At 44.4% G+C, this 23,061-nt stretch overlaps 1 protein-coding gene and 1 pseudogene across 4 annotated transcripts in view; one reads left to right on the top strand and one right to left on the bottom strand.

Moving 5' to 3' along the window:
* The window catches only part of SKAP1 (src kinase associated phosphoprotein 1), a 274,036-nt gene extending 251,313 nt beyond the window's left edge, over positions 1 to 22,723 (bottom strand). For all 4 annotated transcript variants that reach the window (XR_005885936.1, XM_041001236.1, XM_041001237.1 and 1 more), the window contains exon 1: positions 22,612 to 22,723. Coding sequence is in view for 3 of the 4 variants with exons in the window: in XM_041001236.1 (XP_040857170.1) it covers positions 22,612 to 22,657 (46 nt within the window). In the remaining variant the exon portion in view is untranslated. The remainder of the gene's footprint in view (positions 1 to 22,611) is intronic.
* On the top strand, positions 8,082 to 8,181 carry LOC121170543 (annotated as a pseudogene).
* Positions 22,724 to 23,061: the final 338 nt, after the last annotated feature.

The raw sequence follows: 23,061 nt of genomic DNA, 5'->3' as shown, positions 1-23,061 counted from the left end.
GCAGCAGCATTAATTAACAGATACATCATCAATGAAAGTGACAATGCAGCCAACGGAAGGAGTTCACATGGAAAAGAAAAATGTGCCCAAGATAAGGAAACTGCAATTAATGTGAACACACTCTATAAAATAGGGACACGATGGAAATACATAAGAAGAAACAAATCATGTTATACCGAGGAGAGAAATGGAGGGTCCTACAAATTTTAAAAGACAAAATACACTGATAATAATTACATGTGCCAGAAATATTTGCTACACACTTTATTCTGCATAAAAGCTTTACCACCATCACATAAATAATATAGTTAAAATGTTCCACCTCCAAAAGTAGTGCCTGTAGAAAACTGTATCAATATATACTATCAAAATGATGTAATTAATTTAAGCAGTTAAGTTACACAGCACTCCAAGAAAGCTGTTTCTCATTCATATCGCTGAACAACACAAAACAAGAAATCCTGACAGCCATCACAGGGACTTTTTTTTTCCCCATGGGGACTTTCAATGAGGTCCAGAGCCCTGGATGCTGGAAATTTCACAAAGGACCCTCATCAATACCCAAACTTTGCATCCATTGCCTCCATTCTTTATTGAGTTCCTCCAGGGTCCTTTGACTTCTAGAGAATGAGGACAGGGAAACTGAACTGAAAGGCAAAAAAATAAATGGCATTCAAGAGTCAACTAATATAACAGTATATCCAAACAGTAAAGGAAAAACAAGCCAACATGCTCATCTTAACACTGGATAAAATGCAACAATCGTTCATGATTTAAAAAAAAAAAACAGCCAACAAACTAGGAATAGAAGAAAGTTTTCTCAGACTGACAACTAACACCAGGCTCCTGGGTGAAGGACTGAATGCTTTCCTCCTGTTCCTAAGTTCAGGAACAAGACAAGGATTATGCTTTTACCACTCAATTAGAGATGTTAGCCAAGGCAATCATGCAAGAAAATGAAATTTAAAAGCATCCAGATCAAAAATAAACAATGACTCTGCTTGCTGATGACATGATCTTGCACATGGAAAACCCTAAGAAACCCATTAAAAAAACAAAAACAGAAAAACTACTAGAACCAATAAAAAGAGTTCAGCAAGCTTGCAGGCCAGAGATCAATGCACAAAAATCAACTCCTATTTCTATATAACAAAGAACAAAATATTTAAAACTAAAAATTCAAATTAAAAAAGAATTAAGTGCCTTAAGAATATTTTTTAAGATTTATTTTTTTTTAAATTTTTATTGGAAAGGCAGATATACAGAGAGGAAAGACAGAGAGGAAGATCTTCCGTCCGATGATTCACTCCTCAAGTGAGTACAACGGCCGATGCTATGCCGGTCCGAAGCCAGGAGCCTCTTCTGGGTATCCCACACAGGTGCAGGGTCCCAAAGCTTTGGGCCATCCTCGTCCTCGACTGCTTTCCCAGGCCACAGGCAGGGAGCTGGATGGGAAGTGGAGCTGCCGGGATTAGAACCGGCGCCCATATGGGATCCCGGGGCGTTCAAGGCGAGGACCTTAACCACTGTGCCATTGCACCGGGCCCTTTAAGAATAAATTTATCAAAAGAAGTACAGGGCCTGCAGTGATGGCTCAGTGAATGAAGTTCTCGCCTTGTATATGCCAGGATCCCATATGGGCACTAGTTCATATCCCAGCTGATCCACTTCCCATCCAACACCCTACTTATGGCCTGGGGAAGCAGTTGAGGATGGTCCAAAGCCTTGGGACCCTGCACCCACATGGGAAACTTGGAAGAAGCTCCTGGCTCGTGGCTTCAGATCAGCTCAGCTTGGGCTGTTGCAGAAGATCTTTCTCTCTGCCTTTCCTTCTCTAAATCTGCCTTTCCAATAAAAAATAAATCTTTAAAAAAAGAACAAAACAAAAGAACACTGGTGAAAGAAATTAATAACAACCTGAATAAGTAGAAAGATAGCCTACGTTCACAGAGCAGAAGACTTGATGTTATTAAGATGGCAATACCACCCAAACTTAACTAAAGATTAAGAGCAAGCCCTACGAAAATCCCAGCTGGTTTCATTTGTACAAACTGATGTGGTGAGGCTCAAATTCATTTGGAAACTCAAGTGATCCAGAACACCCCAAATTTCGGAAAAGGAAATTTGGAGGTTGCCCGTTTTGCAATTTCAAACTCTACTACAAACTTAGGGCACTTAAGACAAAAGGGTACGGGTCCCCAAGATAAATTGTCAAAGGAAAAGAATGACCATCTAGAAATAAACTTTCACATTCATGGTCAGTTTTTGGCAAGTGAGTCAAGGAAGCTCAGCAGGGAATAGTTCCTTCAACAAATAAATATGTTGAACTTGATCTTACACCATATACTACCAAATTCAACCAAAGTAGAGGTGTCTGAGCAGGTAAGATGCCAGTGAGGACTCTTCCTTCTGCATCGAAAGCCTGGGCTTGGTTTCTGCCTCTGATTTTCTGGCTCCAGATGTCTGCCAGATCCGAGGAGGCAGTGGGGAGAACTTCAGCGACTGGTCTCCTGCCACCTGTGTGGGACATCTGGATTGAGAATCCAGCTCCTGGCTTTGGTACCTCTGACACTGCAAGCAAGCAGCTAGGCAATGAACCAGAGGAGGAGAGTGCAAATGCTATTTTCTTCTTTTTAACTAAATGACCTTTTAAAATATAAATTATTTTTTAAATATAACTACTTCTTAAATTAACTCAAAATGGATCAAATGACTAACAGGAGAGCTCCTTGTCAGATACAGTTCCTTGCACCTGGGAAAGCAGAGGAAGACTGGCCAAAGTAATCAGGTCTCTCCATGTGGGAGACCTAGAAGAGCTCCAGGCTTTGGTTCAGCCCAGCCCCAGCTGCTATTACCACTTAGAAAGTATCCACAGATGGAGAGTTACCTCTGCCTTTCAAGTAAATAAATCAATCTTTATTTAAAAAAAAAAAAAAGTAATCTCTCCCCATTTGGACTTGGAAAACATATACTCCTACATGTATCACAGGTCCAAGAGAAACTCAAAAATTACAATCACCTACACAAACTTTTACAAGATATAGTCATTACACAGTGAGAAATTCAGATTTAAATATTTACCATGTTAAATATGAAAGAATGAAACTAAATGTAATAATCACTGAACAAGAAACATCAGAACAGAGCAAAAGAACAAGCTCATAGAAAACAAGAGGAAGGAAGCAATGAAGATAAAAGCAGGAATTAATGAATTAGAACGGTGGTTTTCCCACAGTGCTCTTTGGGGCCACAAACCCCTGAGAAGGAAGAGGGAGGGTGGCAGGTCAAGGGAGGGGCCCTGGGAAACTCTGCTCCCGTACCCCTCTCTCCCCGCTCGCTTTAGTCACAAGTGCCTGGCTTTCATCCACTTTGTATCCTGGGATTTCACATAAGAGCTTACAGTTTAAATGTACAAATGAGTGGTTAAAAATCACTAATTTTAAAACTAGGAGGAAACGAATAAATGCTAAAATAAGTGTGAACGATGGGATTATTTTTCAGAGGTGAGGGAGAAATCCAGCAAATTGATAAATCATTAACAAGTGTAATCAAGGAAAAACAAACCACACACACACAAAAATGAAGCAGAATGAAAGGGAGCAATATAAAACCAAAAGGAGTGGAATGCAAGTTCTTTTCATTTTCTTTCTGTGTACAATCTGAGTTCTGTGAGGGCGGGTTTCTTTTTCACCCCTTGATAAAGCTATCTCAAAAATCAAGTGCCCTATATAAATTTGAAAATCTCAAGGAAGCAGTTTTTGAGCAAAACATCAATTGCTACAACTGAATTGAGAAATGAAAAGGCTGAAGGAAGGGGCAGGCAGAGAGAAAGAAGAAAAGGTTTAAAAAAAATTTTTTTAAGCTCAAGTTTATATAGTTGTATCCATATTGCTCCAGCTTTTAAGTAACAAATAATACTCATTTTCTATAAGCTATAAAGAATAGAAAGCAAAGAGGGGGGAAGCGCCAATGACTCACAAAACTTCAATTCTAAAAGATAGCTTAAAAAGGAATGAATGTAAAGTTAAATGCAGAGGTGAAAGTTTTATGTCAAATGCCAGGAAAGTGTTCGGTGATGTAGAGCAGCAACTCCAGCAGCACCCCTCATGGGAGCAGCAGTTCAAGTCCTGGCTGCTCTGCTTCAGTTTCAGCTCCCTGCTAGCTCACCTGTGACCCACCCAGCTAGGAGCCCTGGAGAGAGATTCAGGCTCCCACCTTCCACCTGCCCATACCCAACTGCTGGACGCTGGACTGTGAGCCTGCACATGGGTTTTTGCTTCTCTCTGTAACAGCCTTGCAAACAAACAAACAAATGGCCACAACAGCCAAGGCTGGGTCAGGTTGAAACCAAGAGGCAGAAAGTTCCCGCTGTGTCCCACACTTGGGTGTAGGGGCCCAAGCACCTGGACCATATTGTACTGCTTCCCCATGTGCGTCAGCAGGAAGCTGGATTGTAAACGGAGCAGTCAAGACACAAACCAGCAGCCACATAGGATGCTGGCATCGTAGCTGGTATTTCAACCCCCTGTACCATAGCACCAGCTCTAAAATAAGTCTTAATAAATGTCAAAAACATAAAACTTCACAGAGCACATTTTCTGACCACAAAAGAATTAAGTTAAAGATCCATAGTAATAAGATAACTAAAAAGCCTCAATGATTTGAAATAACATAGATCAAAGAAAATACATTTTGCTCTGAACACACTGAATATTTCAAGCTGAATGATTATAAAATACCGCATAATTGGGCTTGGCACTATAGTATGCATCAGGATCCCATGTGGGCACCAGTTCATGTCCCGGTGGCCCTACTTCCCATCCAGCTCTCTGTTTATGGCCTGGGAAAGCAGTTGAGGACAGCCCAAAGCTTAGGGACGCTGCACCCACATGGGAGACCCAGAAGAGGCTCCAGGCTCCTGGCTTCAGATCAGCTCAGCTCTGGCCATTGAGGCCATTTGGGGAGTGAACCAGTGGATAGAAGATCTTCCTCTCTGTCTCTCTGTATATCTGCCTTTCCAATAAAAAGAAATAAATCTTTAAAATAAAAAATACATAGAGCATACTTATGCTCATTACCAATCTAAAAACCTTATACTATATAGAACCTCATGAAAAGTACAAGTATTACATGCTCACCAAAAAAATACATCAAAATTTATAACATACAACTAAATCACACTTAAAGGAAACACACAGCTTTAAATGCATACATTAGAGAATGAGAGAACTGATAATCTTTCAACCTTAAGAATTTGAAAAATGGGCTGGCCTTGTGCCTCCTGTGACACTATGGCACAACAGGCTAAGCTGTTGCCTGTGACACTGGCATTCTATGAGTACCAGCTGGAGTCCTGGCTGCTCTCCTTAAAATCCAGCCCCCTATTAATGTGCCTCGGAGAGCACATCCAACTTGGGCTCCTGCCACTCACACCAAAGACCTAGATCAAGCTACAAGCTCTTGCCTTCCACCCATGAATCTCTGCCAGACCCCTATGCTACTACAACCACTTGCTATTCATTTACTGGTTGTCGGTTATACACAGATCTATATAATATTATATAGCAATTTGTAAGTATGAAGAAAATTTAAGAGAGTCTGGTTTGATGGCTTAACTGGCTAATTCTCCACCTCCAAGCACAGGCATCCCATATGGGCACTTATTTGTCTCCCAGCTCCTCTACTTCCCATTAAGTTCCTGGCTTATGGCCTGGGGAAGCAACAGAGGATGGCCCAAAGCTTTGGGACTCTGCACCTGCATGGAAGTTCCAGAAGTTACTGGCTCCTAGCTTTGAATTGGCTTAGCTCCAGCCATTGCAGCCATTTGGGGAGTGAACCAGTGGATGGAAAATCTTTTTGTCTCTCCTTCTCTCTATAAATGTGTCATTCTGATAAAATCAACTTTTTTTAAATGCTGAGAGAACCAAAGACAATATGTAAGCTATTAAAAAAAAATCCTTGCAAAACATACCTGATAAAGGTCCTGTATTCAAAATATAACTCTTTAAAACTCAGTAAGAAAACAATCAAATAAAACTAAACCAAAGATCTGAATAGAAACCTCAAAACAAGAAGACAGATAGCAAACACGCTTATAAAAAGCTGCTTGGCATCATACATCATTAAAGAATTGCAAATCCCCGTACACCTGTTAGAATCACTAAAGCCTAAAAACTTGAAGTTACCAAAGGCCACTGAGAACAGAGGGCAAGTGGGTCTCTGATTAACTGTTGTCTGGAACGAGAACAGGACAGCCGCTAGGAAGACTGATTTTGCAGATTCTTATGAGGCTAAGCAGAGTCTTGCCACAAAACCCAGTAATCATGCTCCCAAATATTTACTCAATTGAGTAGAAAAAATTGAGCATGTCTACACAAAAACCCTCAGATGAATATTTATAGCAGCTTTATTTGTAATTGCCAAAGACCAGAAGGAATCAAGATGTCCCTCCATAGGTAGGAATGAATAAACAAGCCGTGACACATCTAGACACTGGAATTTAATTGTGTTACAAATAAATGAAAGATGAGGACATGGAAGAATCCTAAAGGGATACTGCTAAGCCAAAGAAGCCCATGTGGAATGGCCAAGTACTGTAGGAGTCCAATTATTTGACATTCTAGAAAAGGCAACAGTACAGAGGCAATAAAAAGATTGGCAGGGGGGTTAGCAATGGTTTCAACAGAATAGAACAATAAATCTGGGGAGGCACAGGTGATGTTTAGGGTAGTAAAGCCATGTCATCATGTCATGCCGTGGGCTGGTGCTGTGGCATAGCACATTGAGCTGCTACCTGCAGCACCTGCATCCCAATTGGGTACAAGCTCATGTTAATGTGCCTGGGACCCATGTGGAAGACCTAGATGAAGCTCCTGGACCAGGACTAGCCCTGGTTACTGTCAACATTTGGGGAGTGAACCAACGGATAGCAGATCTCTCTTCCTCGCCACCCCCCAACCCTCTTTCTCTCTGTCTCCTTCTGTGTGTAACTCTGCCTTTTAAATTAATTTAAAAAACAGGTGATAACTATAATGTCAGATACAGAATATCACACATTTGACAAACTCTACAGAACTCTGTAACATAAAGACGAACTTAGATGTCTGAAAAACTTTAAAAACATCATTTGGGAGGATGGGAAATCTCACGATAGAATGCAGCCTGACATAATCTCACAGGACGGGGTGGGAAATGGTACTGCCCGGGTAGTTTTGGAAAGGAGTGGAGCCTGTAATTCTAAAGCCAAGGGAATAGCACGTAAACACTAAGCTCTAGTCAAGAAAGTTTCCTGCCAGAGCTGTATGGGTTCAAGTGCTCACACTGCTATCCACGTTTCTCATTGTTGGAGTGGAAGCGAAAGAGGTAAGCAGCAAGAAGCGCAAAGGAGTCTAGAAGACCTCTGCAACAATGACATAGAGTCGGAAACATCGATGGGAACTCAAGTTTAATTTTACTTGGGTACAAATGAATGTAACGAGCAATATTCATCACAGATGTTATCCATGTCTGGGTGGTATGCCCCCATATATTGCCTTCCTTCCTCAGCTCAGGAGACCACAAGGAATTGTCATCACAGTAACCAGAGCGCACCAAGCACCCACACCTTTGCTTCTGACACTCGCAGGCCAGAAAAGGAATCAAGTGTCTGTGGAGAAGGGCTGGTTGTAGGGCTGCGGCAGGAAACACAGAAGGTGGGTCTGGAGCATCTTGCAGTGCCAGCAAGTAAGGAAGGGATGAAAGCACACACACACACACACACACACAGAGGACACATCAAACAGAGCATTCAAACAAACCAAAAGGGGTTACAGCAACCAACACTGGAACAGCCTGAGCAAGAAAACCAAGTGATCCTGGATTGCAACCTGAATATTTATTATACAGTAAGTATTCGTGAATCCTGATATAAATGATTAACTCTGTCTCTCCTCTCTGTTTATCTGACTTTTCAATAAAAAATAAAATTAAAATCTTTACAAAAGACACAAAAATAACCTCTTTCATGTGTCTCATCACATTTTTAAAAAAAAAAAAAAAAAAACCTGCTCTGAAAATACACCCACAAACATACTCCCAGGGGCTCGCTTCGGCAGCAGATATACTAAAATTGGAACGATATAGAGATTAGCATGGCCCCTGCGCAAGGACGACACGCAAATTCATGAAGCATTCCAAACATGCTCAGGGAATAAGCACTTTCCCGAGAGGGCGTAACAGAATCAAAAGCAAGGGCTGGGGACTGGTATTGTGGCAAAGGGGGCTAAACTGCTGCTCACAATGCTGGTGTTCCATATCAGAGCACTGTCTGGAATCTTAGACGCTCTGTTTCCAATCCAGCTCCCTGCTAATGTGGCTGGGAGGGCAGTGGAACATAGCTCAAGGCCTTGGGTGTCTGTCCCCCATGTGGGAGACCTAAATGACCCATGTAGGGAGTACCACATGCACAAAGGTCCCGAGTGAGAGATCCTGGTTCAGCTGGAGAAACTGAAAGAATTTCAATGATGGAGAAAAGAAAACTGGGGTTGGCACTGTGGTGCAGCATGCTAAGTTGCCACCTGCAGTGTTGGCATCCCATAGAGTAGGGACAGTTCAAGCCTCAGCTGTTCCACTTCCAATCTATTTTTTTAGATTTATTTCTTTTTATTGGAAAGGCAGATATACAGAGAGGAGGAGAGATAGAGAGGAAGATCCTCTGTCCGATGGTACACTTCCCAAGTGAACGCAATGACTGGAGCTGCACCAATCTGAAGCAAGGAGCCAGCAGCTCCTCCAAGTCTCCCATGCGGGTGCAGAGTCCCAAGGCCCTTGGGCCGTCCTCGACTGCTTTCCCAGGCCACAAGCAGGGAGCTGGATGGGAAGCAGGGCCACCGAGATTAGAACCATCAACCACATGGGATCCTGGTGCATTCAAGGCGAGGACTTGAACCACTACACTATCGCACCGGGCCCTCCACTTCCAATTTAGCTCCCTGTAAATGTTCTCAGTGGTGTTCCTGGTTCCTGGAACCAGCTGTTGCAGCCATTTGGGGAGTGAACCAGTAGATCTCTCTGTCTTTGTCTTTGTCTCTGTCTCTCTGTCTCTCTCTCCCTGCATTTCAATTAAATACATAAATACACAACTGTCTGAAGCAAGAGCAATGTGAAAGCAAGTTTATTTTGAAGGCAGTATTTAGTACTAAAAGTAATATACAATAATCTGAAGATTCAAAAAGTAAACACAGCTCTGCTAAAGATGTATCTTCCCAAAACAACCAGCAGTCCTAACAGGAGAATGCTCTCAGCTTGCAGGCAGCTTACTGCAGGCACCCAGGCCAGCAAGTCAGAGCAGCAAGCTAAAACAGGTGGGGCCTGGAGGACCGTGACTGGGGCTGCGCATTCGGCACTGGAAGCTTAAGCCCACCGCAGCCGAGCAGGGGCAGAAAGCGGCTTCTCTCCGTTATCTGCAGTTTGGTTGGCTTCCTTCCTCTCTGCTCAACAGGCTTCTCACCTCGCACATATCAGGTCTGCGGCAGGAAACGGCTGCAGGAGCTACAGCCAGCTGGAAAGACCGATTTGGGAGAACTCACCAGGTCCACTGGCAAACCTACCAAAGCAGACCAATCAAAGCGTCGCTCCCAAATCTCTGACCTTGGACTCTAACAAGGCTGCTCCTCCATCTGCTGGTAGGACAGTGACACCTTATGGGCCACCTCTTTTCACACAACTAAAAGATAAATGTGGCCCCTTTTGTCTAAACCACACTCCTGAAAGGGGGGAAAAAAAAAGAAGAAAATCTTAAGCCAGTGTTCCCTAATCTCCGAGAATGCTTCTGCAGATACATAAAACTCAAAAATTTTGTTTCAATCAACTTTTTGGTTGGCGGCTGAATGAAACACCGCAGAGAACAATTCCCCCAACCAACTACCAATCAAAGTGTTCCTGGAGGGGATATTTTGTAAAAGTATTTGAGCTGCTAAGGCACAACTCACATTTCCAAAAAGAGGAAATGTCATCCATTTCTGTCTATGCTGATATGACACCAAAGAAAATTTCTGATATTTTTGTTTGTGGGCGAAAGGGCTTTCGCACACGGATAAAACAACTCGCCAAAAAGAATTCCACAGAGCATACAGCTGAGCAATGTTTCAGGCACTTACAAATACTCTTTAAAAATGTGTCCTGGCTGAACCACCACTACAGAAATTCTCATTTTCTCTTGTTGCTGATTTAATTTTCATTTTGCTTCGACAGCCCTCCGTTGACACCATCAGGCCTAACTCCATCCCTCGGTCCCGCCCCCTCCCCACCTCTGCCCAGGCACCCCAAGCCTGTTGGCGGCCACACCTCTACAAGGGGCAGGAGACGAAAGGGAGAGATGAGCTTCTGATCCTTCTCACCTGGGGTCTCTCCCCAAGGGAACCCCTTTTGCTGCTCTCTCTCTGTCCCCTTCAATGGTCTCTTCCTTAATCCTCAGTACCCTGAGTTGGCTGCCATCGGCACTTCACTCCTCTCCAGCCTTGCCCACGGCAGGCATGTCGTGCCCACAAGCACCAACCACCCCAGAGCTTGCAGCGAGGGCAGAGGAGGAGGAATTGTGAGCTCACTCACTGTCCCAACCAACAGAAAAGGTTCAGGAGCTGGAAGATTCGTGCCCATTGACCTTATGTCCACAGCCCCCTCCTCCGGGATAACACAAGGCAGTTGTTCACAATAGATTGACAGAGGGGCCTGATACAGTGGTAGAGCAAGCTGAGCCTCTACCTGTGTGCCAGCATCCCACACAGGCATGACTTCAAGTCCCAGCTGCTCCACTTCCAACACTTCCAATCCAGCTCCCTGCTAATACACCTAGGCCATGCCTCTCCGACATGGGAGACCTAGAGGAAGTTACTAGCTCCTGGCTTCAAACCAGCTCAGCTCTGGCTATTGTGGAGTGAACCAGAGGATAAAAGATTTCCCTCTCCTTTGCTCTCTGTAAATCTACCTTTCCAATGAAAATCAAAATCTCTTAAAAAATGAATCAGTCTGAAAAAAATTATACTTCATTCTTTTCCCATAAAAACTCCTTTCTTACAATAAGATATCCAAGTGAACACTGGAAGAACAGCGATTGATTTAAACAAAAAGTGCCAAAAGCAGGATGCTATTGTGGTCTCTTTGTCTCTTCCATCTTCTAGGATGCCTATTGTAAGGAGTGACTCAAGCAGTTACCCCAAGACTGACCCCGCCATCCATGACCCAGTGGCTACCTTGAATACCTGCTTATCCAGCCTCACCTCAAATCCCCTGGGTCTCGGCCCCTTTCAGGCCCACTTGTCTGAGTAAAACTTAGTGACCTTTAGATTCAAGCTGTGCACCAAACAAATCCCTGAGGCGTTCATCCCTGGGTCCACCTGCAGCCGCCAATTCCTGACCTCACACTTCCCATTCCCCACCCCATGCCTCTCCCCTTTGTGTTTTCTCTCTCTCTCTCTCTCTGCTCCCACTCTCCCACTTTCTTCTTGCCCCACAGCTACTTCCCTCAATGAAATAAAGACTTCCTAGCACTGTGTTGCAACTCCCTCTGAGCTCTGGGAAGCTGTTAAAGCCTCGGAGATCAGAAGTCGCTTCCAGGATGGAAAAGGTTTGCTGGGCTCAGGGACAAGAAGGGAGACCGCAGGACGGGGAGGCAGCCAGAGCTCCATCCTGGTCCCCGCTCATACTCATGCAGAGGCCAGGAAGCCAACCTCTGTTTGCAACATCCCAAGTGACAATCAGTAAGATGTCCTTTCCTTTTTAAAAAAAATACTTGGAAGAATAAATATTATATATTATATTATGTATTATTTATTATATATATATAGAGAGAGAGAGAGAGAGAAAACATCTTTCATCCACTGATCCACTGACTCACTCCCCGAATAGCCACAATGTCCAGGGCTGGCCCAGGCCAAAGCCAGGAGCTTCTTGCCAGGTTCCCACATGGTGTCAAGAACCCAAACATTTGTGCTATCTTCCACTGCTTTTCCCAGGCCATTATCAGGGAACTGGATTGGAAGTAGAGTAACTTGGTGCTCAAATGCCAAGTTGGCATTGCAGGTGGCAGCTTTCCTTGCTATGCCACAACACTGGCCCCAAGACATCTTTTCTAGCAAGAGACTGTGCCTCCCTCCATTCCAAAAGCTAGCAAACTGCGCATGCGAAGCCAAAACTATCTGCACCTTGGAAACTACAGAAAACCATATTTCATTGGAGAAAACAGCACCTGAGCAGGCTATCCATCTAATTCAACGTCACAACTCCCCAGTAAAATACATATTGCCCTTTCACAGACAAAAACCAACGAAGCTGGTAATCCGGCATCTCTGTAAAGTCTCACTGACAGCTTCAGGTGGAAACTGAAATCATAATTCCTGACTCCCTGACGCTGGCACACAGATCTATCCCACCCTAGGGGTTTCCACAGTGGCTAGTAATTATCCCGCTGAAATCAGATCCCTAACACTTCAGTGTTGCGTCTTCCTGCCCTATTCATGGAAGCAGCCACGCAAAGCTTGTCTTCTCCACTTGCACACCAGCTAAATAAAAATGTTCTGGTGGAGAAAAGAAAAAAGAAATTACTTTCTGTTTATTTAGAATGTGGCCTAGGGGCTGGCCTTGCGGTGTAGCGGGTTGAGCCACTGCCTGCAATACTGGTGTCCCATATGAGCACTACTTCTAGTCCCGGAGGTTCCATTTCCAATCCAGCTCCCTGTCTATGGAACTGGAAAGACAGCCCAAGTGCTTGGGCCCCTGCCACCCACATGGGATTTCCAGATGGAGTTCCAGCATCCTGGCTTAGACCTGGTCCAGGTCAGGCAGTTGCAATCAGAGAAGGGAGCCAGAAGATGGAAGATCTTCCTCTCCTTGTCCTTTCCTTTGGCCTTTCAAGGAAATAAATCAATCCTATTTGAAAACTTTTTTTTTTTTAGCCTTGCACTTAATTTTTAATTTGGCAATCAGTTGTCATTCTGAAGGTACACATTTTCTTGCCTTTTGTTAACAGGTCAAATTTGTTGGCAAGGCTAAAATAACACCTACCAGCTCTGCTTTGTTTTGGTTTGTGGAGAAGTTGTCAGCACACAATAGAGCAATTGTTAACATGTTTGGGATGTGATTAGCTCCAACCTGCTGACTGTTTCTGCCCCGTGACCCAAGAAACACGTGCTGTGTCTACTTTAAAATTCGTTTTCTACCTTTTGGAAAGATGAAAATAGCTATACATACAGTCACAACACAGGGAAGGCAAACACCAGAAATTAAAACTTACAGTGTTTCAGATTAAGTTTTAACTAATGGTCAGCCTTGAAAACCAAGATTTTTTTTTTTTAAAGACTACTTGAAAGTCACAGTTTACAAAGAAACAAAGAGAGCTCTTTATTCTCCAAGTGGCCCCAGTGGGGCAGGCGGGAGGAGACAGAGCAAAGCCAGGAGCCAGGAACTCAGGTGGTCACCCATGTGGGTGGCAAGCATCTACCTGTGTAACCTTTTTGTTGCTTTTCCCACTGGTTCATTTCCCAAGCAGCCACAATGGCTGAAATTGAGCCAATCTGAAACCGGGTCTCCTCCCTCCTCCGGGTCTCCCATGCAAAGGCAGGGTCCCAAGGCTGTGTGTCATCCTCCACTGCTTTCCCAGGCCACAAGCAGGGAGCTGGATGGGAAGTAGAGCAATCGGGACAAGAACCAGTGCCCATACGGGATCTCAGCGCAGGCAAAGTGAGAATTTAGCTACTAGGCTGTCACTCTGGCCCCCCAAAAAACATAATTCCATTTCCTACAAACTTCTGAAAGTACTCTTATACATAATTTTTGAAAATTTCTTATTTCAAAGGTAGAGACTGTGTGAGAGAGATCCTCTGTCATTCATCCCTTTCCCCAAAAGCCTGCAACATCTGGGACCAGACTAGGGTGAAAACAGCAGCTGGAATTAAGTATGAGACTCCTCCAAGGGTGCCAGGGGATCCAGCTGCCTAAGCATCACCTACTATTTCCCAAGGGACACATGAACAGAAAACTGGGATTGGAAGAGAGTCAGAACTTGAACCCAGGCACTCCTGCGTAAGTGCTTAACCTCTACCCAAACACCTGCCTAACACTCAGGATTAACCCTATCACAATCCTCAGGAGTCTCATCTGTACAAGTATCTGTGTATGTACATAAAATCTCAATATCCAAATTTCTCCACAGCACTGGGGAAATACTCAGAATTTGGAAACAATCTAAACACTCATCAATAGAATAGCTACATTGTGAGCAATCGCACAGCAGTTGGGTGAATGGCTGGCTGGAAAAGACACATAGGAAGGTTTATTCGTTCACAAGGAAAAGTCTCCACCATGGCTAGCTTGAAAAATCAAAGACTTCATATAGACTGGTATTTCAAAACGTTCACAGAAAATAAAATTTAAGAAGGCTCTTTTGTTTGGCGGAATGATGGACTTACAAATGTTCATGAAGGACCTTGCACTATCATGATGGAGGGAAAGTCGGTGGGGAGGCAGAGACAAAGGGAGGGAAAATCCCAGATCCTATGGAACTGTATCATAAAATAATAATAATAATTTTTAAAAGATTTAAAAAGCTAAAAGGCTATTTTGGTGCAAAAGAAATCCATGTATGGTTTTCTGATAACACACAGTTTGGTGAACTTTTTTAAGATTCCCTCATATTCATGGGTTTCAAATATTTTTGCACCAAAACAAATATATCTTTAATTCTATTGTCTATCAATCTTTTTGAAATAGCCTTATTCTTTATGTTGGACAAATATTCACAATAAAAATACGCCTCTAAGTTGTTCATAAAAAAAAAAGTACCATTATATCCACCAGAACATTTAACAAGGAGACAGTAAGTGTGGGAAAGGATACAAGACAACTAAAACTAGCATATACTGCTGGTAGGAGTATGTCAGAGGATATTTAACATATACCTGCCCTAGCACCCAGAAATTTCACGCCTAGACAATCATCTAACAGATACATTTTTTCTTCTCTTCCTAGAATGAATAAAGAGGCTCTCAAAAAAGCCATCACAAAGGCAAAAAAAATATTTTTAAAAGAATGTGCTTTTCAACCTGCTTATTAAAATGTAAGTACGGAATAGTTTCTCTAGCTAGCTAGGTACCCAAGCCATACATCTCATATTTGCTTTATGGCATACAGTAGCTTAATTAATTCCAACTCCACTACAATATTTGTGTGAGTCAGTATAAACACAGGCTACTTGGGTCATTCTAGTAAATCTCCTGTTATCTGACTACAAACTATTTCTCCATTACACACACTAACTTCAGAATGTCAACAATGTTAGGAAGAGACCCTAGATAAGAACTTGGGTGATTCATAAGTTATCTTATCACAGCCAGTGGCCTTCAGAAACAATTACTCTAGGATGTGAGGATCACTCTGTTCCCGAGCCAGATCTGTCTCACCCTCCGTGTAAAAACTGGATAGTAAAATTAAAAGCTGGCACAGCAGGTCTCCAAACCCAAAAACCCATCTGTTACCCTCATCCACCCTATAATGCAGCACTCACAAATTGTAAAATCAAGCAATGGACTTGGAAACACAAGAGAAATAAACATGAAAATGGAACAGCAATGATAGGATATCTGTGGGTGGAATGGCTTACAACAAGGAAAAATCAGATCCGTGGTATTTGTGTCAATATTTTAAGAAACTCAGATGATGGCAAAACTTGAAACTTCTTTATATCTAAAACAATTACAAATTATCTATTGTACTTACGCAAGGAAAAATATCTTAACAGCTGGTGCTAGGATTTCTTTTAAGGAAAGAATGACATTTTCTTAGGTGTATTTATTTGTTTATTTGAAAGGCAGAGTTAGAGAGAGAGGAGAGACACAGAGGGAGATCCCCTGCTTCAGTCCCCAGATAGCTAAAACAGCCAAGACTCATTAAGACCCAAACCAGAATCTTGCAACTCCCACTGGATCTCCCATGATGGTGGCCTGGGTCCAAACAAAGAGGTTATCTTCTGCTACCATCCCAGGTGCATTAGCAGGGAGCTGGGTCGGAAGTAGAGCAGCTGGAACTAGAACCAGACGCCAGATACACAGAGGAGACATGACTGTCAGTTCACTGACATCAGTAGAGGATACTGAGTGCCTCATCAGAGGATAGAAAGCGGAACAGTTGGGCAGGACTGTCTGGACTAAGCTTTGCAGCAAGTGTGTGAGTCTGTGGATGCGTACAAAGGTGGACATGGTCAGTCAACAGACCTTGGAAAAAATTTCTCAACCCTGGCACAGTGAAGTTGAACTATCAAAATCACTCCAGTAACATTGTCAGAACACTCTTCCCCACATCAGGGTTTTAAGGCACCATCAAATGACTGTTCCCCATCCCCAGGTACTGATGTGGTTTGACAGCAAGGAGCGGTTCTCTTCCTTCTCCCTCCAGTAGACCAGGAGAATAAAAAGAACTGAAACATTTGTCACACCCACCTTCCTCCATGCCTTGACCTTCCTTGGAGGCCCACAATATTTAAACAATAGTAAAACTTTTTTAATGAAAAAAAAGACATTTCAATTGAGACATCTGAGTGAAAAATTTTATGTTTGTGCTACCACTGTTGCACAGTGCATTGAGCCACTATCTGCAAGTGTCAGCATCCCATATGGGTACCAGTTTGTGTCCCGGCTGCTCCACTTCTCATCCAGCTCCCTGCTAAAGTGCTTTGGAAAGCAATGGAGGATGGCCCAAGGTCTTGGACCCTGTACCTGCATGTGAGACCCAGAAGAAGCTCCTGGCTTCAAATGAGCACAGCTCTGTCCATTGAGGCCATTTGGGGAGCAAACCAGCAAATGCAAGATATTTGTCTGTCTTTCCTTCTCTCTGTAACACTACCTTTCAAATAAAAATGCACACACACACACACACACACACACACACACACACACACAAAAGCCACTTGAGGTACCAATTCTCCTATCAGCGTACCTTGGTTCAAGCCCCAGCTCTGTTTCTCATGCCAGCTTCCTGCTAAAACACATCCTAAGAGGTAGCAGGTGACGGCTCGAGTAGCTAGGTCCCTGCTGCTCGAGCAGGAGACCCAGTGGGCTTCAGTCTGGCCTAACCGCCGACTGCTGCCGGCATCTGAGGAGTGAAATGGTAGATGGGAGATCTCTATCTCCAACTCTCTGCCTTTCAAATAAACTAAAGTCTAAAATGACATTTCCAAATTTTAAATAAAGGTCATCTATCAGCTTACAAAGTGAATTAAACAAGCATTAGCAACACTGCAAACAGAAAACATTAAAAGTGCAATGCATGTGGAAAAACACTTTGGAAATCTCAGAAAGTGTTAAATAAAAGTAAGGAGTGTCACTGCATTTCAGAACCCAGGCTATGTATTGCTAAAATAAGATACAATGTGTACGTGATCTCCCTTTGTTGCAAGTTGTAAGATGTGAATGAGTCCTGCTTTCAGATCTTGATGTTGATAGTAAGTGCTCAGTGCACTTTAAAAAAAAAAAAGGTCAAATGCTCGCTAGTTCCCAGTGAGAACAGAGGAGACCTTGAAAGAATCACGAATCACGGCAAATATCCTTTGCGGGAGAAAAGCAAGAATGGAACACCAGTGGAAGCCAAAGGCCTTGTCTGAATGTATAACCAGAACAAAATATGAAGACAGATGAAAACACTCACAAAGCTGCTTGGGGGGACAAGGGTAGAATCACCCCTAAACAGCTCCTCACAGGCCCATAAAGTCTGGTGGTAGTTATTCACTATAACAACCCTGAGCTTAAAAATGTTCAAAAGAGGTGCACAAGAAAGAGGCTGCGTGGGTCAAAAAGCAAAGTTCCTAACAGAAGGACCGATCACCAACATTTTCACCCAGAATCGGGGTGTTTGCTGCAAATCTCCACATCCATCCGGAGCGCCTCATGCCTTGTAGCTGGAGCTTTACAGCATTGAAAGGGATTTTATGGTTGGCTGTGTCGACCAATACAAATCTCTAGAACAATCTGGAAGGAAATGATTAATGACGGCTTCTTCCCAAGGAAGTTTAAAAATAAGTAGCCATGGGCATATCAGAATCTGTGTGAGTGCACCAATTGCTACCACGCGCAAGCTAGCTTGCTCAGGCTGGTCTGGCTTGAATCCATACTACAGAGTTGAGGCACCAGGTATGATGCGGGTGTTATCAGCTATTAGAGGGCAGTCAGTCGCCCCAGTTCATCACTAAAAAAAACGTTTACTCCCCTCTCCTACTGATCTGCCTCTTCTGCTTTCCACAACAGGGCTGGGAAGAAGAGGCTGGTGATGTTTAGATCTGTAGAACAAAGATTGTGCAAACTGCCAGCACACCATTGCTTTGGTTTTCAGCCTGGTTATCACAAAACAAAACAAAAACAAAAAGATAACTTCTGCATCTTTGAAAACAGACCCCAGTATCTCCTCCTCTTTCAGTACAGAAGGCGTCCTTCACAGTACTTATCTGTAACGTACTGGGAGGACTGGTAGGGGACCAGTGACTGTTTCTGAAAACGAGAGCTTGACAGAGTCTATCTGAAGAAGCCATTTCCTGCATGACTCTGGGAGCCTCTCGTTGCTTTGACATTTGCCAAAAATCCAGGAGAGCGTTTTCTAGAACGCTCCACCTTTGCCTCCCAAGGACCAGAAAGAGGAGTTCATCCCAACAAGGGAAAGGGACCTTGGAGCACTCCATCCGAGCTTCTGTTTGTCTTTTGTTCACTCCTTTTAAAAACAAAGACCAACCTCAAAGACTGTTCCTTTCTAAACACAGGAGTAACACCAGGTCACTGTCCCAAGGCAAAGATGTCTGAAACAACGCTCTCCTGAACTCTTACTGCTCCTCCCAAGGCAGCCAGTGTTAGTACCTTGGTACACAGTCATGGTGACTTCTTCCCAGGCCTACATAAACATATACTTAAATAACATATGGGGATGTTTTCTTTTGCAAACAAAAATGGGATATTAAACATACTTACTGTGCGCCGTGCCAAGGCATTCTGCAAGCACTTGTTTGTTTGAGAGAGTGAGAGAAACAGAGCGAAAGAGAGTGAGAGAGAAAGAGAAAATTAGAGACAGGGAGGGACTTCAAAAAATTCACAGAAAATGCAATTAAAAGATGAACTTATTTCAGTGTAAGAAATAATTGAAATTCATGCCTAGTGTTTTCATAATATGCACTTTTCATGAACACTTTTAAAGTTTATTTTCCTTGAAAGAGTGGCAGAGATGGAGAGAAAACAAAATCTTCTAATCTTGGTTCATTCCCCAAATGGTCCCAACAGCCAGGGCTGGCACAAATTTAGGAGCCTGAAAAACATACCTGGGTCTCTCACATGAGTAACAGGAGCCCAAGTTCCTCAAACCATCATCTGCAGCACTTCAAGCATATTAGCAAGAAATGGGATAGCAAACAAAGGTGGCATCAGATCCCAGGGATTTTGATAAGGGATGCAGGCATCCCAAGCAGTGGCTTATCCCACTACACCACAATTTCTGCCCTCCATGAACTTTATAGACTCCTCCTATAGAGCCACTACAGCCTCTCATCTGTTTATTTATTTATTCATGCTTATCTTGGAGGCAGAGGGGTAGAAAAAGAGCTCCCTTCTGCTGGGTCACTCCCTACATGCCCACAGCAAGGGCTGAGCTGACTGGGCCAAAGCTAGGAGCCAGCAGTTCAGTTCAAGTCTCCCACATGCGTGATAGGAGATTCGGTTGTTGGAGTCATCATGGCTGCCTCCCAGGGTCTGGGTTAGCAGGGAGCTGGAGTCATGAGCCAGAACCCAGTATCAAACCTACGTAACACAGGATGTGGATATATTCTCTGATGTCTTAACCACTAGGCTAAACCTTCACCTCACCACTTCCTTGTTAATGGCTGCAAACCATTCCAGAAGCCAGTGTGCCGAAACATTCAACCACGGCTCCACTTTTCCTAAACCATGGAAATCTGCGACAGACCCTCCTGCTGTGTCCCTTCATTCCAGTAACAGATTGCTAGAAGTGGTGCTTCCAGGTCAAGTGAAACATTCTCCAATGTTTAACATTTAAATGCTTAAGCACAATTTCAGATCTTTAAGATGTGCTGCTTTCTTCATTATGCAAAACTTTGATATAAATCTTTTGCCATGGTTTGCATATTCTCTTATTAAAAACAAAGACATCGCATTAAAAAAAACACCTGCCAGTTACATTCATGTGGTCATAAATAAATAAATGCTCAAGTTACAGCTGTGATGGCCAGAGCTTAAATCACCATGCACATGCTTCCGTGTTGGTGTGTGAACGTAGTAATTCATGGTGGAGACCCCGCCCCTTGGCCACACGGCAACACCAGCGTTGCTCCGGCGTCCTGTGACTCCCTCCCACTGAGTGACTGGATAGAGATCAGGACCTGCGTATTTTCTATTTGTTGACAGTTAACGTTAAACCATGTGCAGCCGGGGAGACAAGTGAACTGTAACAGATGACAAATGGATGGCCATTTGGGGTTTCTAATAGCCACAAATTATTCGTAACACCAGGAATAATGCTTCTATACTTCTATATTAGAGACTGTGTTCCATGAAAAAAAATAAAATCTCTAACCACTGTGTAGCTAGTACTATAGGAACCGTTTAAAAACACACTCTTCCAGCATTTTCTCAATAGAATCAGTGGTTGGATCCCACCTTGTATTTCTTTCCTACTTGAGACGTGAAGACTCTAATTACACAAACTTTAAACACATGTTTAAAATAGCAGCCTCAAAGAAACACCGGAACTCAAGAAGCTCCTTAAAATGGAACCTCGGACTGCTCTGTGTTTGCTAAAGACCCGAGCAGCAACAGAGATTGTTAAGACACAGCAAGTTTGATACAGAAGTTTCGTGACACGCAATTAATCTCCATTCATACCCTGCTCTACTTGTCAGCAAACAAAGGTGCTACTTCGGAAGGAGATCTGAAGACTTCAATTAAAAACAGTCAGCTAACAAGAAAATAATCTAAGCTAAAGGAAGGTGGCAGGTGTAGAAATGAGTTGTTTACCCAAGTGTCAGTTTTGAACAATAAAGCACTATACATCAAACATGGTGAACAGTAGGTTTCAGGGCCAGCCTCTGAAAATACAAAACGAATTTGCTACTCAGGCTGTGCACAGAACTCAAAGATCATCGCCCTGCTACTTCTCCACATACATAATATCATTTCAGCTCTTTAAAAGGGAAGGCAGAGTTAGGCTTTAGTCACCAAGCTGTGACCAAAGCTGCGGTGGGCTTTGTCTTGGATGTCGGATAATATGTTCTCACCCTGCAAACTGTCCTCTACTCCTAGTTAAGACTGAGCCAGGTCATCACTAGAGTGGACTTTGGAAACCACACCTTGACTGAAACACGTAGCTGACAGTTATGCCAAGAGCTGAGCCAGAACACAAGCAATGCCACCAACACAGACCAAACAGACTTACCAACTATTCAATTAGAAGGCATTTATACCAAGATAACAAGGTAATGGAGACACAAAACCAATTAAGTTGGGGGAAGCTGGGAAGAAGGGACTGTAGCTTGACAAACATACGACCTGCCCAACGGAGGCCTTCTATTAAACGTGTCAAATATGTCACTTATTTGCCAAAAGGCTTAATGCTGAACCGTGTCCTGGAACCTTAAGGCAATTCTGGAAGATTCCAGGCCTCTGTCCTCCCTGAAAAGTCAGTAACTATGAAGGAAGTCAGAACAACATTCCTGGTGAGAAGTGTGTCCACAGTAGGTGAGATGAGCTGGTAAGGCTGTCGCTTTGAGCAGTTGAGAGACAGAGGGGGACCGACCCACTGGCTCACTCCCCAAATGTCTGCCACCGCAAGCAGCCAGCTCAAGCCACGTCTCCCACGTGCACGGCAAGGACCCAACGACTGGAACCATCATCCTGCGCCGCTGCCTCCCCAAGTGTGCGTTAGCAGGGAGATGGAGTCAGGACTGAAACCCAAGCACTCCATAGGGACGGCCATCCCAGTGCGAGACGGCACACTGCTGAGGCACTGCGGTCCAAAGGCAATACCTCACGACCAGCGTTTGTAGAAAGGAAAAAAAGGAAGAAAAAAAAAAAAAAGAACACTGGGGCAGTTCCACTTGGGTAAATGTACCCCCAGGATGGTATCGACACTGGGGTTTCCACAAGGACAGAAACACATTTGCCCTTTAAGGTCTGGACCCAGAACATCCAGGAGATCCCAAAGCCTGCCCGAGGGCCTCCAGCAGCCAGCCAGGTGCCGGTCGTGGAGAGTTCACAGCTGAGGAGGGCGAGGAAGGCAAAGCCCCCACTGGCGTGGGAGACACGGGCAAGTCCAAGCTCACCAAGAAGCCCGCCTGAGGGGATGTAGAGGCTCTGGGGACCCAGTGAACCAGCCCAGGTGTGGTCAGCAGAGGCCCTGGAGGCGGACGACTGACAGAGGAGACCCCCTAGTCCGAGGAGTGACAGAGACCCCCGAGGAGGAGCCCACCAGCCGGCTCTGGAAGCCTGGTCGGAGGAGGGCGGCTGAAGAGAACGCCGAGGCCTCAAGCGGCCCTCGTGCCTCCTCTCCTACCTCCAGCTCACAGGGGACAGGAGGTCTGAGGCTGCACCAAGGCTTTACCTTCCAGGAGCCAACGGATCTCCTCCGGGAGAGCGGCGGCCTGCATTTGCGGGCCGGGAGGGAGGCCGGAGCGGGCGGCGGGAGAGGGGGCGTCGGCCCTGCTCCGAGGCTCCGGGCGGGCTGCGCGCCTCAGACACCTGCGCCTCCCGGGCGCCGCAGGGCGGGGTCGGCGGGGCGCGCTCAGGAAGTGGCGCGGCCGCCCGCGGGGAGCCGGGGATGCCTTGCCGGTTGCACGCGGCGCTCGGGCCGAGCCGGGGGGGAGAGACGCCCCAGCCCTTCCTTGGTTCACACCGCAGTGATTGCACAGTGCTCTCCTCATAGTGGTTTTTTGTTTCTTTTGTTTTTTTTTTTTTAATTACAATAAACCGACTGCCGTGCATGGGTAGAAAGCAGTGCAGGCTCAAAGAATGGAGGCGGATAGAAGAGATGGAGGTGTCAGTAGATATGGTT

This window comes from Ochotona curzoniae, unplaced genomic scaffold (genome assembly GCF_017591425.1).
Source record: "Ochotona curzoniae isolate NIBS_2020 unplaced genomic scaffold, NIBS_Ocur_1.0 scaffold_2453, whole genome shotgun sequence".
Classification (NCBI taxonomy): domain Eukaryota; kingdom Metazoa; phylum Chordata; class Mammalia; order Lagomorpha; family Ochotonidae; genus Ochotona; species Ochotona curzoniae.
Note: the sequence above shows the minus strand (reverse complement) of the source record. Positions and strands in the feature narration are given on the sequence as shown.